The 16,300-nt window shown below is 34.6% G+C and overlaps 1 protein-coding gene across 2 annotated transcripts in view; it reads right to left on the reverse strand.

Moving 5' to 3' along the window:
• AGK (acylglycerol kinase) overlaps window positions 1-16,300 on the reverse strand; it is a 93,520-nt gene that overhangs the window by 28,809 nt on the left and 48,411 nt on the right. For both annotated transcript variants that reach the window (XM_051961989.1, XM_051961990.1), the window contains exons 4-8: window positions 13,774-13,853; window positions 8,131-8,206; window positions 5,492-5,584; window positions 2,826-2,858; window positions 1,374-1,468 (exon numbers count right to left, since the gene is read on the reverse strand). In XM_051961989.1, the coding sequence (XP_051817949.1) occupies window positions 1,374-1,468; window positions 2,826-2,858; window positions 5,492-5,584; window positions 8,131-8,206; window positions 13,774-13,853 (377 nt within the window). The remainder of the gene's footprint in view (window positions 1-1,373; window positions 1,469-2,825; window positions 2,859-5,491; window positions 5,585-8,130; window positions 8,207-13,773; window positions 13,854-16,300) is intronic.

Here is a 16,300-nt window from a genome sequence, read left to right on the forward strand (position 1 = left end):
AGCTAATTTAACTGGTCTCTTGCATCTAACCCTAGTTTCAGGGTGTCTGGAGATAAGAAAAATACTACCTGGTTTAATACACCAGACCACCAGGAGAGTTTTAATGAAAGGTGTGATTTGTGTTTGTTTACCTGTCAAATATCAAATACTAGATAGATGAAAGCACCTAGAGGTTAGAATGCTTATATATATTGAGAAGCATTAAATGACCTAGTACTTTGTAACCCACTAAAATAAACTTTTAAAAAAGCCTGAAAAGTAGAAAATAATTATGAACTATAAAGAGAGGAACTAACAACCAAGAAAGCCCCATAGCACCCCTTTAGGTTTATAAAACTTTTTTTTTTTTGAGGGAACAGAAGAGGGACAGAAAAGTTTCTTCATTCTTATTCTAAGACTATACTTGATAAAAAGTTATTTTAAAAATTATGTTTATGATGATCCTTTTTTAGGTGCTAGAACTACATTTTTTTTTTTTTTTTGTTATTGTTGTTGAACACACTGATGTAACCTATTGAAGTTACCCCTGAAAGGGAGTACAAAGTTTTCCGTTTATTTCTTTATAGAGTTATATGAATGAGAACAAAGAACAGAATTCAAGCAGTGGCTACTCTCAGCATCCTGGCCTTATCTTATTCACAAGAAGATACTATTTTTGACAATGGGACTTAGAAAGGACCACTGAAAACAAAACAAAAGAAAAAACAATTCCAATTCCAAATTCTACCGATGGGGCACCAGAAGTGTTGCTAACATATGCTGTTTGACAGGCCATTTGCTCAAATATTCATCCTATCTCTGGCCTCAATACCTATCTTCCCTATAATATCTCCTTTCTTGACAATTATGAATCCACAATCCTACAAGGAAATTTACAACTATTTTAATTCACTTTTATCACCTTTATCACTTGTGATTTAACTTTAGTTTATCATTTCTATAGTCTTTTTGGCTTCTATTTTACCAATTTCTCTTTTAATTTTCAGTATTTCCTGTTTTTTCTTCTTTTTTTGTGTGTGGTTATTTTGGGCTTATTTTGAGTTTATTTTTAAGTGAATATTCAAGCTTTTCAAGATATTCAAGAATATTAGCCCTCTCCTTTTCTACTTAATAATGTATGCTGTTAGGGATACAATTTCTCATAACCCCCCCATAACTGCCTTAGCAATAATCCAGAAATTTTAGTATATTGTTTCATCATTATAATTTTCTTTCACATAATAAATTGTTTCTATATTTTTGATGTGCAACTACAAGCTTACAACATACTGATACAAGCTACATCATACTGATACAAGCTACATCATAGATGTGAATTCTTTCTTCCATTTCTTCACACTCATTAATATTAAATCCCCACATATACAACCTACTGGACTTTGTTTCCACTTTCAGGGAAGAGAGTATGGCTCAAACTGCAGGTCTGTCCCAATGGGATAAATCCTATGGGAATCTTGCTGAAGGTAACCTGTAGAGGTGGGGAGGGGTGGGAGAGGGAAGGAAAGAATAGGAAAAAATCATGTTGAGCAAAGAGCATGCCTGTGTTAATTATGTCCAATCACCATTTCTGGATATGGACTCAGGTACCAGTAGTGGGCACTTCTCCAAAGCAGGCAATCACAATAATGACTTAGAATTTGACAGAAAGACTTTGGAGAAACCACTAGTGTCCACAAGTTAGTAGAGAGCTTTGTGAAATGAATATGGCCATGACCATATAGATGGAAATAGACTAATAAGAAACAGAGGGATAGAATCAGTGAGGTATTCTCAAGTAATAAATCTGAAATACTCTGATGGGTTAAAACAACTTGTATGACCCATGAGTTGTCTTTGAGTCAATAACCTTAGACCAAGGGAACCTAGAATATTTACAATGTAACTCAACTGAATTCAACCTACAATAGGAATTAAGTTAGTTTTTGAGGAGGCAGAAAAGACATCATTTTAGAAATATACTATATGACTGAAAGGGCTTTCCAGAAAGCTGCTGATCAATCAAATCACAGTTGAATCTCCAATTACTCCTAGGAATTAGCTTTCCACTGTCCAATTAAAAGCTGAAGAATATTGGTTATTGGTTATTTATTCTAAGAGTACCAAATCTGTATGCTAGGAAGGGAGTACTTTTAACGAAGATAATCTCCCTCAGTACATTAGTAAATTTATTTTTCTTTCAGTTTTGTTACATTATTCAATTTCTATTCTGGCAAGAGAGATTCTCTATGGGATCGCTAGGAACCCAGACCAAGAAATTTTCTGATATTTTTCTCACTTCTATTTTCACCTCCCCTATACCACCACTTAGGATTTCAAATTTATTCAGGAAGCAGGAAAAATCTCTCCAAGTGCCTTTGATTTTTGTAATCAATGTGATTATAATGGGGAATTCCCAACTGAGGCAAACAGAATTGAGGTGCTAATGAGACAAGGAAGATGGCGAGGGCACCAAAATGCATTAAATACTATAAAATGATGGGCACAGAAATAAAGACTTTCTATAGAAAAGATTCTCTAAACAAAGTTTTTTCCTGCTAGAGGTGAGCGTGGGGGAGGGAAAAGGAGGAAGATTATGTGCAAAGAGCAACAGTAGGTACAAGCTGCTGAAATAGCCCTTGATGAACTTATATGTAGAATAGTTAATTTTAAATTAATGAAAATGCCTTGTTAAAGAGAAGTCAATACTTCCTGAGTCCTTTTCTCCCTCAAATCAAAGAGATTTATTCTACAAAGTTCTTTCATGGAAGCAGAAGATAGAAAGAAAGGAAGAAGAAAAGGTAGGAGAAAAATTCAAAATTTAGAACCTAGAAGTTCTAAATGCTTACTTCATCTACTCTTCGAAGAAGTCCAGTAACAACCTACAAAGAAGTGTAAGAGATTTTAATAAGCATTTTCTTTATCATACAGAATAAGATTCTATTTAAATAAAAGCCTGCAAAATTGCTGTTATTCCATTTTAATCTCCAATGTAACTTAAAGTTGTTTTTTTTTCCCCCACAAGTCCTATACTATTCTCTCACCCTCTGAATTTATAGTAGGTAATTTTGCTTTCTTTTATACTAAGAAAATTAAGGTCAGTTTTGGACCTCTCCAAACTTTGGAGATCTCCAAAGTTTGATGCTACCCCTCCAAACTTCTCAGGATAATTCCCTATAGCACTCTTCTTCCATTTTCTCACAAATGAGGTATCCACAATCTTCAATAAAGCAAACCATACTTCTTCCTATAAACTAGGTCCAATTCCCCTCCTTCCAACTTTTTCAGTTTATTTAGAACTAAATGAACAACCTCTCATTTTCAGACTAAAATGAAGCCAGCAACAGACATTCAATACTGTCAAGCTTTACTTCTCAGACTTTGCAGTCTCATCCTGCAAACTACAAATCACTTTCTGTATATAACATTTCTTGCTAGAATACTTCCCCTCTTTCTAGGCTCTGGTTAAGTACAACTTCCTTTCTTTCTGACCCATGTAATTATTAAGTTCTTTCTCAAATTATCTTATATTTACTTATTTTAAAAATGGTATTTTCCCCAGCAAATAAGTTTCTTGAGTATAGGTACTACTAATAATTGCTTGTATCTCCCAAGATATAAGAGCTTGGCTAATAGATATTTATCAAGTTGAAACCATTCTTTCTTATCCTTTACAAAAAATCTACTTGACATTTTCCTGAACTGACCAGAGTATCATACAATTCCCAGGAAATCAATTATTACATTACAAAAACAATTACTAAGATTATTAATACAGCCTTTTAAAAAGGATCTCGGAGAAACAAAGAGGGTGTCCACTAATCAGAAAACAGACTTAAGTATATGAATATAATGTTATTTTTTAATATTAAAAAATGATCAGGAGGAATTCAGAAGAATAGGCAAAGATGTGTATGACCTATTATAGAGTGAAATAAATAGAACCAGAAGAACATACACAAAAAAATTATTATTAACACTGCAAATCAAAATGATTACTGAAAAGAACCCAGTCTGAGTAAATAAAAAAGCACTGAGGTCTTATCAAAGATGATTTCTTCAGGGAGAAAGGCAATAAGTATTCCTAACACATAATGTTGTAACATGATTGGATACAGTCCCTCTGGTCAGGTGGTTTTTTTTTTTTTTTTTTTTTTGGTAATTTAATTGTAATTTTTAAGTCCGAGGAATGATACAAAAAAAGATGCCATCAGCAAAATGTGTTATATTTATCTCACAGAATTTCTAATATAAGCATCAGACAGAATTCTAACTATTATAGTCTTCTCGTTTTGTTATCTGGGAAGAAAAGGAACAAAGTTATACTAAACAAAGACTTGAAATGAGGCACTGATGTTCATTAGACTGCAGCCAGTAAGGACTGCATTTTGTGTCTCTCTGATATTTACAGAGGTTACAGTTTGCTCTAGAAAAATGGTAAATCTTTCAATGGAAAAGGTTCATTACCTTTGGGAAATCAAATATGACATCAAAATAAACACATACATATATGTATTATAGACACAAAGAGAGACAGACACACACACACAGACACAGACACAAAGAGACACACACACACACAGATAATATATATATGTATGTATATATGAAAAGACAAATTAATACTGTAAATAGAAAAGTCTGCTCTACATATAGTGAGAGGATATGGGAAAGTATATACTAAGGTTCACTTATAAGTCAGATTGCAGTGGAGAGCATGTCTGATAGGTGAGAATTGTCTGTTTACCAGACTGATTTCTCAACGAATAAGGCTTTATTGTCATATCAAGCAGGACAGGCCCAAACAGCACCAGGAGACTGGTTAGTCTACAAGGTTACTTCAGGATGGTTATTTTATTAGGAAAAGAAGGCTAAGGGGGAGATATTTATTCTTTGATTATTGGTTAGACCCTCTCAAGAGAGATGTTTATTTCTTAATCATCGGCCAAATTTTGAGAAAAACAAGAAATAGAAACATGTAGCAGGACCCAAGCTTCCTGGCATCCTGTCTCCTAGGACCCAAGCTCCTTGCACCTGGTTATGTGGTTAACTATGTTGTTTTTTAGTTTTGTTTTTTTTTTTTTACAACCCCAGCTCCCTGCTGCACCTGTCCTAATAGGTAACAGCAACTTGGTTCCCCCCACCCCCTTCCCCCACCCCTAACTACAAACAGTGAATGGGCTGGGGCGCATTCTAATATCACAAAAATTCTCACAGTTGACCTGATAATAAAATATTTTTTTATCTATTTTACTTCATGCCCAAATGAAATGTCTTAAACTTACATAGAATGAAAATTTGTGTTCTTGGGATGAAGGTTTTAGAGAACATAGTGGGCAGAATACCTTAGAAATTTCATCATACATTTCAGAAAGTGAGTGGTAACCATTCTAAAAGCTAAAGCTTAGAAAAATCATTTTTCTGGAACATCACCATTCCTCAGTGGCAACACGCTAAAACATGATGTCCATTTTCTCTATCTTCAATATCTCTTCAAACAGCAAAATAGTCCTACCTCCTGCAGAGTTCCATCCCCACCTGCAACAATGATCATGTCTGTGTTTTCCATTAATTCTAACAGCTTCTTGGCTTGTCCTTCATAATCTGTCTAGAAGGAAAATAAAATGCTAGCTTAATTGATCAATTCAAGGACTACAAACATCCAAAGTTTAAAATCTAGACTTTTAAGTTAGTCACTCTCAAAAAGTAAAGTAATTGATACCTTATTGATAATTAAAATGTTAACAAAATAATAATCAGACCTAAGCTCTGGAAAGAACCTAAGAGATTTCTAGCCTTCTATTTTATGTGTGAAGAAAATGAAGACCAGAGAAATTAAATGACTTCTCTAAAAGTGTATGGTCAGGATCAGGGACAGGCAAAGAAACCAAGCTCCTGGATTCCAATATAAGCGCTCATTTCATCACTATTTAATCAATGCTTTTTAAAAAAAAATACTATGGTAACTACCCAGGTGAGTGTGTACTATTATTCCATAGGTCTGTGAAATAATCACAAAAGAATATTTTTTTCCCAAAGAACAACAATATTTCTATATTACTTAGGAGGAGAACAACATTTGTACTCAGCTATCTATAAAGCTGGTTATATAAAATCCTAAACATATACAGACAGTACTTGTATCTGCTTAGCATTAAATATTGACCTATAGAGGCCACTTAAAAAAATGAAATGTGCTTATCTTGTGACAGAACAATTCTTTAAAAGCCACCATGGAACTAAAAGAAATGAAAACTGTATCCAACTGAGACTATATGAGGAACATTTATATATGGGTAAAACCTAGCTATACATGAGCTACAACAAATCCAGGTGAAACAATGCCTAAAGACATGATTCTGGGGCTTAACTTTTTACTCAAGGGAATGAAATTAATAGTATACCTAAATATTTGACTACAGAATGAAGTTATAGTTTAAGTCTGGGGAACTAGTTTTTAAAAACACATGTATGCAGCATTCTTGTTTTAGAAATTCTAAGCAATAAACTGATAAGAGTTTAGAGTAAAAAATATGAATGCAGTCTTATAAAAATATTAGCAAGGCAAAATTACATACATATGTCTATTGATTGCCAAAGAGTGACTCATCACTAATAAGTTTACAGGAATCTCTAAGATAGTATTATTCCCTTTTGGGTTTTTTTTCCCCTCTCTCTTAATTAAATCATTGAGAATTTAAAAGGATCATCATTTAGAGTTCCTTCTAAAGAAAAAAAAAAAAAGGAAGATCTATTTGAGGAGCTAAGGTTATATAGTCAGGTACTGAAGTAATCCTCAAGTCTTAAGAATTTTATACTTTCAGAACTAAGAGAACATTGCACACAGCAACAACATTATATGATGATCAACTGTGATGAATTTGGCTCTTTTTAATGAGGTGATTCAAGCCATTTCAAGACTTGTGATGGAGAAAGCCATCTGCATCCAAAGAGAGGTCTATGGGGACTGAATGTGGATTGCAACATAGTATTTTCACCTTTATTGTTGTTTGCTTGCTTGTTTTTCTTATTTTTCTTCCCCTTTTTGATTTGATTTTTCTTGTGCAGCATGTTGATTGTGGAAATGTTTAGAAGAATTGTGCATGTTTAACCTATATTGGATTATTTGCTATAGAGGGGATGAAAGGAAGGAAGAGAAAAATTTGCAACACAAGGTTTTGTAAGGGTGAATGTTGAAAACTATCTTTGCATGTATTTTGAAAAATAAAAAGCTATTATTAAAAAAAAAGAAATTTTATATTTTCAGGGGGAAAAGGAAATTCTCACGGACATAATTCTCGTCATCTACGAAGCAATAATTTCATAATAGAATATCAAAGCTACACCAGTAAGTTTTTTGACCTTTGTTTTTTTAGCACACCTGAAAAGAAATCATCTTGCTTTCTTCCTACCTGTTATATGATTTTTTGGTCTCAAAGGACCAAGTGTTGCTAGATTGTTGTGATTCAATTCAAAGGAATGGTGAAGAACGGCAAAGTTAACAATGGAGGGAATTTAGCCACATGGATTGGTTTTTGTAAAGAGGAAGATTGTTTTTACATTCAATTCAATAAACATTTTTTAAAAGTGCCTTCTATATGCTAAGTATTGTATTTTGTGCTGGAGATAGAAAAAAAAGCAAAAGACAGTTCTGCTGGCTCTTTATGGGCCCCCATATTGCTCAGATCAGAAAACTGTCTTTGGAAGATTTAGCTGTTTCATATGAAGAACGCCTGCCTTGGTGTCCTATTGCTCTGACTGCTGGTGCCATTGGAGCCTATTATACCTATAACTGGCCCCAGCAACAATTTAACAATTCATCTATACTTCCCAGATACCATTAAATCTGTCATTCTTTCTGGAAAGACAATGTTAATTGACTTCCCCCGAAGGCTCCACCATCACATCTGAAAACCACAATATCTTTCCCTGGCTACTATTTCCCTATATATATTATTTCTCCATACTGGAATGTAAAGCTCATAAAGGGCAGGAACAAGTTTCTTAGTATTTGTATCCCTGATGCTTAGCATAATTCTTGGCACATAGCAGATACTTAATTAGGACTTCATTCAGTCAAGAGATCTAGAAACATAGTGTGCACTGTTCTATGGGTAAATTTTGTATAAAGGTACATTGATAAGTCAGTCTCACCTTGACTACAGTCACATCCATGCCAGATAAGTGTAAAATGGGGGCAGCATTTTTTTCAAAAAGATTTCTAGCTTTTCTGTAAATAGAGAAAAAGGAAGAAAAATATTTTAACAAACCTTTCAAAAGGAGATTTAAAAGCCTATAACATCTATAGAAAAGAATAGCATTATGAATCTTTAAGGTTTTGTTGCATCCACTGAATTATATGAAGTCCAAAACTCAGAAAATTTACAAAATAAATCATTCTTTAACCCAGAGATCCCACAATTGGCATTTGTCCTCAAGAGGTCAAATAAAGAAAAGTCCTATATATATTAAAATATCTGTAGCAACATTTCTTGTCTTAGCAAGAAAATGGAAATCAATGAGTGCCCACCAATTGGGAAATGGTTGATAAATTGTGATGTATGAATGCAATTAAATATTACTATGTTATGGAAATAACAAGTATAAAGAATTTCTGAGACACAAAGAAAGTAGTACTAGGAAAAGAATATAAACAATGAATTCAACAACATAAATGAAAACAATCTTAAAAGAAGGCCAAACTAAGATTAATTGCAATGAACAATTTTAGATCCAGAGAACTGAAAATTTAAGTCTATTTTTAGGTAAAATGATAGCCACCCTCATTAAAAACGGAGAAATTAAAAAAAAAAATTTCTTCTATTAAATAAAGCCAGTTAAGCAAAATGCATCCAAACAGTGGCCATATCCCAAAACATCTCTGTTCCTTGTATCTCTCACCTCTCTGACAGGATAGGAAAGAGGCCCTCTGCTGTCAGCCAGCTTGCATTTATTAAGTATCAACTATGTACCAGGCACCTTGTTTAGCATTAGGAATACAAAGAAATGAAAAAAGCAGTCCCTGCTAATCAAGGAACCCGGAGTTCTGAAGTCTTTCATACTTGTTTTTCTTTGTAATATTCCTGTCTTTGCATAAATAGTTCTTCTGGTTTAGTTGGATCTACTCTGTTTCAGTTCACACTACCCAAGATTCTCTGAAACTATCTCCTTTGTAATTTTTTTTTAATGGTACAATGATATTCTGTTACATTCATATGCTATATAAATATATATATTTTTTCCCTAGGCATTTCCCAAATGTCTAAGATGTAATCTCAGACATTCTGGTTTGAGTCGATTCTTTTTCTCCCCTCCTCCATAGCATAGCTCCTTCTGGATTAGGAAGTTTATTTTGCTTTTGGTTATTTCCTTCCCTATATTAACCTTCTTTATTCCACCTTACTTATCTCTCTATGATGCAATTCTACACTAAACTTGGAGTTCAATTTTTTTTTTTGTCAAGTTAGTCATCTTGATTGTAAACCTATCTTGTTTGTCTTTTGGAATATTATATTCCAGCTATTATCATTATTTTATCAAAAACCAGTTAACATTTATATACTATCTACCAAGCTATAAACTGTGCTTAGGGCTTTTTACAAATATTATCATTTGATCCTCACAATAACCCTAGTAAATAGGTGCAATTATTATCTCCATTTTACATATGGTGCAGGTAGTGGTTAACTGACCAGGCCAGTGTTACACAGCTAGTAAGTGTCTAAGGCTGAAACTGAACTCAGATCTTCCTGATGCCAGGCTCAGTGCTCTAATCATTGCAACACCCAACTGGGCAAGTATCCTAATTGTAGTTCATGCACCTGAATTGCTTCATTCTAGAAGCTTGCACTACTTTTTCTTTGACAATAGTTTTAACTGTGACATTGTAGGGGTTCTTTTGACTATTTTCCATGGCTTTCAGGTAACAGATCTGGACAATTTTCATTTATGACTTGAGACAATGTCTAGTATTAAAAAATAAAACAAAACATGGTTTTCAGGGAATTCAAATGATTCTTAAATTTTCTTTCCTTCTGACTTCTCTCCTTTTGAGGTCAGCTATTTTTTATTTCACATATCTTCCCTTTTTTCTATATTTTCATTCATTTGACTTGAACTAATATTTCTTGCAGTTACAAAGATTCATTGACTTCTATTTGATCTCTTCTAGTTTTTAAGAAATCTGTTTCTTGGGTATGGTTGACTACTTTTTCTTTGAAAACTATCTGCTCTCTACCAAATATTTCCTTCAGAGTCTGTATTTCTTTTTAAATCTTGCTTCAGTTCTTCTAAGTGTTAATATGGTATTTTTGGGAAATCCACTTTAACTTCTAAGTCTCTACTTGCAATTTTTAGTTACTCAGTCCTTTTGTGGGATCTCTAAATTTGTTTTCCAACAGTTTTTGATACAGATCAATGTTTTCTTTGATTTTCCTCATCTTTTCAGCTTTAATTCTTGAATTGAGATTTTTGTGCCAGGGCCCATTTCTCCACTTTCGAGGGAGTTTGCTGGTCTTGCTTGATCTCATCCTGGATTCTCTGTGTTCTCATGTTTATATTCATCTCCCAGAATAAAGCAGACTGGAACTTAAAATTCAGAGGGCTAGATTTTCAGAGACTTCTCTGGGTCTAGGTTATCCAGGTCTGAGCACTATAACACTGCTGGTTGTTACACACTTACTCCCTGGGGTTTCTAAGATCTCAACTCTCGCTACCACCAGACACAGAGCTATACAGGCTACACTTGTTCTGCATAAAGCTGTATTGAGAGCATAAACTGTACTGATGATGGTTTTGCTAGAGGGGGCCTTTTTCCTATTGTCTATGGATTTCTAGCTGACCTGTGCAGTTCTAAAATGGAAAAAATCATTTACGGTAGTTTCTCACTGGATTTTTTTGATCATGATTTAGTCTAGAGCAAATTTCAGTAGCTACAAGACCTGGGCAATCTATCTCTTATTCAGATAACTATCTTGACAAGTTTAAGCTTCCCTTTCTTTTAAGTAATGGTAAATTATGAAAACACATAATTCTATATATAATCAGCTTCTTTTGCGAAGCTCTTTAAAAAGTTATTTTCAGGAAATATACTTTGCTTTTGTTTGTTTTGTTGAAATAAAATAAATTTTTTAAAATTGTCATATACACGGTCAAAGGATATGAACAGACAATTCTCAGATGAAGAAATTAAAACTATTTATAGCCATATGAAAATATGCTCCAAATCATTATTAATCAGAGAAATGCAAATGAAGACAACTCTGAGATACCACTACACAGCTGTCAGACTGGCTAGAATGACAGGGAAAGACAATGCGAAATGTTGGAGGGGATGTGGGAAAACAGGGACACTGATGCATTGTTGGTGGAATTGTGAACACATCCAGCCATTCTGGAGAGCAATTTGGAACTATGCTCAAAAAGTTATCAAACTGTGCATACCCTTTGATTCAGCAGTGTTTCTACTGGGCTTATACCCCAAAGAGATACTAAAGAAGGGAAAGGGACCTGTATGTGCCAAAATGTTTGTGGCAGCCCTGTTTGTAGTGGCTAGAAGCTGGAAAATGAATGGATGCCCATCAATTGGAGAATGGTTGAGTAAATTGTGGTATATGAACGTTATGGAATATTATTATTCTGTAAGAAATGACCAGCAGGATGAATACAGAGAGGACTGGCGAGACTTACATGAACCGATGCTAAGTGAAATGAGCAGAACCAGGAGATCATTATATACCTCAACAACGACACTGTTTGAGGATGTATTCTGATAGAAGTGGATCTCTTTGATAAACAGAGCTAATTCAGTTTCAATTGATCAAGGATGGACAGAAGCAGCTACACCCAAAGAAAGAATACTGGGAAATGAATATAAACTGCTTGCATTTCTGTTTTTCTTCTCGGGTTATTTATACCTTCTGAATCCAATTCTCCCTGTGCGACAAGAGAACTGTTCGGTTCTGCACACATATATTGTATCTAGGATATACTGTAATCTATTTAACATGTAAGGGACTGCTTGCCATGTGGGGGAGGGGGTGGAGGGAGGGAGGGGAAAAATCGGAACAGAAGTGAGTCCAAGGGATAATGCTGTAAAAAATTACCCTGGCATGGGTTCTGTCAATAAAAAGTTTAAAAAAAATAAAAAAATTAAAATAAAAACAAACAAAAAATTGTCATATACACACTTTTAGTAAAACGATTCTTGTAAGAGTGTCTATCTGGTATATTATGAAATCTGTATCAGAAATATCATCTATTTCTTCCTCTGTCCAGGGAATTGTTTATTTGTACTTTCTTCTTTGTGCATTTTCACACAAATACATACATACACATCTTTCATTTAGAAAATATATATTTATATATGTACAAATGTTTGATACCTAAACATACCCTATATAATATTATCCTGAGAAATAAATTTCCACAATGAAAATGGTAGCATCATAACCATACCTTACAATCCCACTGCAATACCATAGTTCTCATAGAATTTATTGTTCCTATACCAGTGCCCCATGAAATCATGTTTCTCTTAAACTAGTTACAATACTAGATATAGTAGACCTGTTAGTCTACCTCAGTGAGCTATACACACACACACACACACACACACACACAATGTTTATATATACATTCAAATATACACATATGTATACATGCATATGTATGTATTTTACAATGATATGCACTGAATGAAGTTAGTCACTTTGATTTTGTGAGCAGACTGAATGTAAATGTCATGGGTAACATACCTTTCTATCCTTATTACTTTTATAAATACATCCTTTGTTCATCTTACCAACTTAATAGTGAACACTATCCTAAAACCGGGCATTCAACAAATTCTGATTTTGTTGGATACATATTTTTATATCTTGCTTAGAGGCAATATAATATATTGGATTCTGCTTTGAACTTGGGAGTCAAGAAAACTAAGGTTTAAATACTATCTGTCTCTGACATTTAATATCTGATCAAATTAATTACTATGGTCCTCAGTTTCTTCACTATAAAATGAAAAAGCTAGACTCAATGACCTCTGGGGTCCCTAATAGCTCTAAATATACTATTTTTTTCCACAACAGTGAGCAGGATTATTGGAATGAATGTGGTTTTCCAACATGACTACACAATCAATACATTTTTTATAAAAGAAAATCAATTTTCAAAGTAACCCTCAGAATAACAATATTTAAGTATAAGCCAAGTATTAAAGAAGCCATAACTAACTTCCTGTTACAATAGTTTTGTATATCTGTCCTTCTCTAATCCTAGCTACCTGGAACAGAGTGCCAAGGTTTGACTGAAGAAAAGGAAGAATCCCCATTCCTCTCACTTCTCCCTATGATTTTAATTATCTTTTTAAGTTATAATTTTTCTCTTATTAATTTGGGGGATTCAAAACTTTTCCCCATATCTCATCATGGTGTGGCAGTGACTTTAGATTCACAAAAGCTACAACAATCAAGTACTGATAGATGCCCTAGGTCTCCCTATGTCTTCTGATTGATTTAATGTCTGAAGTCAAAGTAGCTCAATTAAAAAGGCTTAACCTCAGGGCAGCTTCAGTGTAATTCATGTTTCAACTATGACCATACTGGAAGAATATCTATATTGTCATCAAAGGATTTTGACTAATACCAGTGGAGGAATGCTCCAGATCTTTGAGGTAGGAAAGTAAGTAATTTATATCTTAACACACACACACACACACACACACACACACTTCCCCCCTCTTCTTCCTTCTCCACCTTTCTTCCCCCCTCCTTCCCCCTTCTCCCCCCAGCCATTTACCCTTTGCAAGCTGCAGGATTCAGAAAGACAGTTGCCTTCTTTACTTGTGCATTGGAAGGAATGAGTTGATTTCCAAACACCTAAAAGGAAAGACAATAAAATATTTTAAATGGATTTTTCTCTTATTCAAGGGAATGGATAATCCCCCTTTTCCTTTCCTTTATTTATTTATTTATTATTTTATGGCAAAAGAATTTCTCAATCTATACTTCACTAAACCTCACCTGAAGTGAATGACTTCATGTTCCCATATTTGCAAACCATAGCGTGCCTAAATGCCATAAGACAATAACTATTCACTCAATCCTATATATTTTTACCTATGAGAAGTGGAATGAAATGACCCTCTTACTATGGGTATAAATTGTTATTGTGCACATAAAGCTATTAGAATGGGATTATTAGGTTTTTTAATTAAAGCTTTTTATTCACAAAGAATATGCATGGGTAATTTTTCTAATATTGACCCCTGAATGATCCCCTGCTGCAAATTTTCCCCTTCTTCCCCCATCCCCTCTCCCATCTGGCAGACAGTCCAATACATGCCAAATATGCCCAAATACATGCCAGATCCAATATGTGTATACATATTCACACAGCAATCCGGTTGTGCAAGAAAAATCAGATCAAGAAGGAAGAAAAAGAAAACTGAGAAAAAAGAAACAAAATGCAAGCACATAACAGGGAGAATGAAAATGCTATGCTGTGTTCCACCCTCTATTCCCATGGTTGGTTCTCTGGGTGCAGATGGTTCTCTTCATCACTGTACGAGTGAAACCGTTGAAGAGAGCTACGTCCATCAGAACTGATCATCATATAGTATTGTTGTTGAAATGTTGATCCTGCTCATTTCACTCAGCATCAGTTCATGTAGGTCTCTCCAGGCCTCTCTGAAATCACCCTGCTGGTCATTTCTTACAGAATAATAGTATTCCAAAGCATTCATATATTCAGCCATAGAATGGGATTATTTGAAAATTTCTCTGTAGAGAAAGTGGTCAATGACCCAGTCCTTTGAGGCAGTGAGGAAGAATCAGCAGGTGGTATGTACAGCTAATGACACTGAGTAGACATCAATGAATATTCAGATAAGATCTACTTTTGAGTAGCCTAGATGATTCACCATGTCCAATAGCTCCGAAGGCTGGAGTAGGAATGGGGCCAAAAAAAAAAGACTGTACAGGGTTAAGAGATGAGCAATAACAAGAAGATCTGAACAAATTTTTGCTGATAACTATCTGTCTGAATTGTCCTTCAAATGCCAGAACTGGGTTTAATTTTCATTCTGGAAAAGGGAAGAAACCCTGGGTGGGTCTGGTGCTTGAAATTAACACAGTTAGAATCATATAGACTTGGTATAGCCAAGACAGATTTACAAATAAATTGAATTCAATAAGAATCAACGGAATGTCTAACTGGGTCAGGCAATGGCAAAAGTCCTTGAGCTTACAGTTTGTTTTACCAGGAAGGAAAAACCAAGTACAGAAGTAAGTAAAAATAAAACAAATACAATTACTTTGGGCAGAAAAGGAAGGCATTAACAACTGGGGGTATCAGGATAGATAACCTGTAGGAGATTGCACATGAGTTATGTTTGGAAAGAAGTTAAAGATTCTTAAGATGAAGGAGAATACCTCCACACATAGGGGTAATGTGTACAAAGGCATAGAGGTGAAAGATGAAACATGGAGAACAAGAAGGCCAATCTGACTGGAATGGAGAATGCATGAGGGGGAACAATGAGCAGTTTGGAAAGGTAAGTTGGAGACAAGTTAGGAAGAGCTTTAAGTGCTGGAAAGAAGAAGTTTTATTCAAAAGGGAGGCACTCAAACTTACTGAGTAGGAAAATGACACGGTCACATTAGATAGAATAGGTCCTTCCATTAAATTAGATCAGAGATAACTCAGCTTTATTTATACTTTGAAAACAAGAGAGGTGATTACATCAGCCGGTAACCTTACTGTCCCTCACAGGAGATCAGAGTTTTCTTAGTGGAGCTGTAGAACTGGAATGGAGCAGAGAGATGGGAGTGGAATAGCAATTAGAGGCTATTGCAAAAAGCCTGAATTCTATCTTTCTGTCTGTAATTCTTTCCTGACCCATTTTTTTTTTAAACTACTGTACTATCACAGCTGTGGAATTTTGTGTCTAAGAAGCTAAGAAACAGTAAATCAGTTACAGGATGGCTTTCCCTCTGTATTCTGCTCTGCTTTCCATATCTAAGTTGTATGCGGTAGGTACTCTCACAATAAACTTATATTAGAGAATCTGGGACAATCATGGCTATGTCATTGTCCTCATATGCCCAGAGCCTTTCCTTGTCTTCTCCAGAGATCCCAGGACCTTAGTAATTAAAAGTCACAGGACCCTGTCATAGGAATAGGAATAACAATCTAAGAATCAAGTTATAAGTAAATGAAGATTCTTTTAGGTCAAACAATCTTGACTATCTTAAATTCTTGCTCCTTATTCTATCTGCACTCTTCATTAATGTTTTTATATAGCTTTTCAACTCCAACCTTGTTT

Source organism: Antechinus flavipes, chromosome 5, assembly GCF_016432865.1.
Source record: "Antechinus flavipes isolate AdamAnt ecotype Samford, QLD, Australia chromosome 5, AdamAnt_v2, whole genome shotgun sequence".
Classification (NCBI taxonomy): Eukaryota; Metazoa; Chordata; class Mammalia; order Dasyuromorphia; family Dasyuridae; genus Antechinus; species Antechinus flavipes.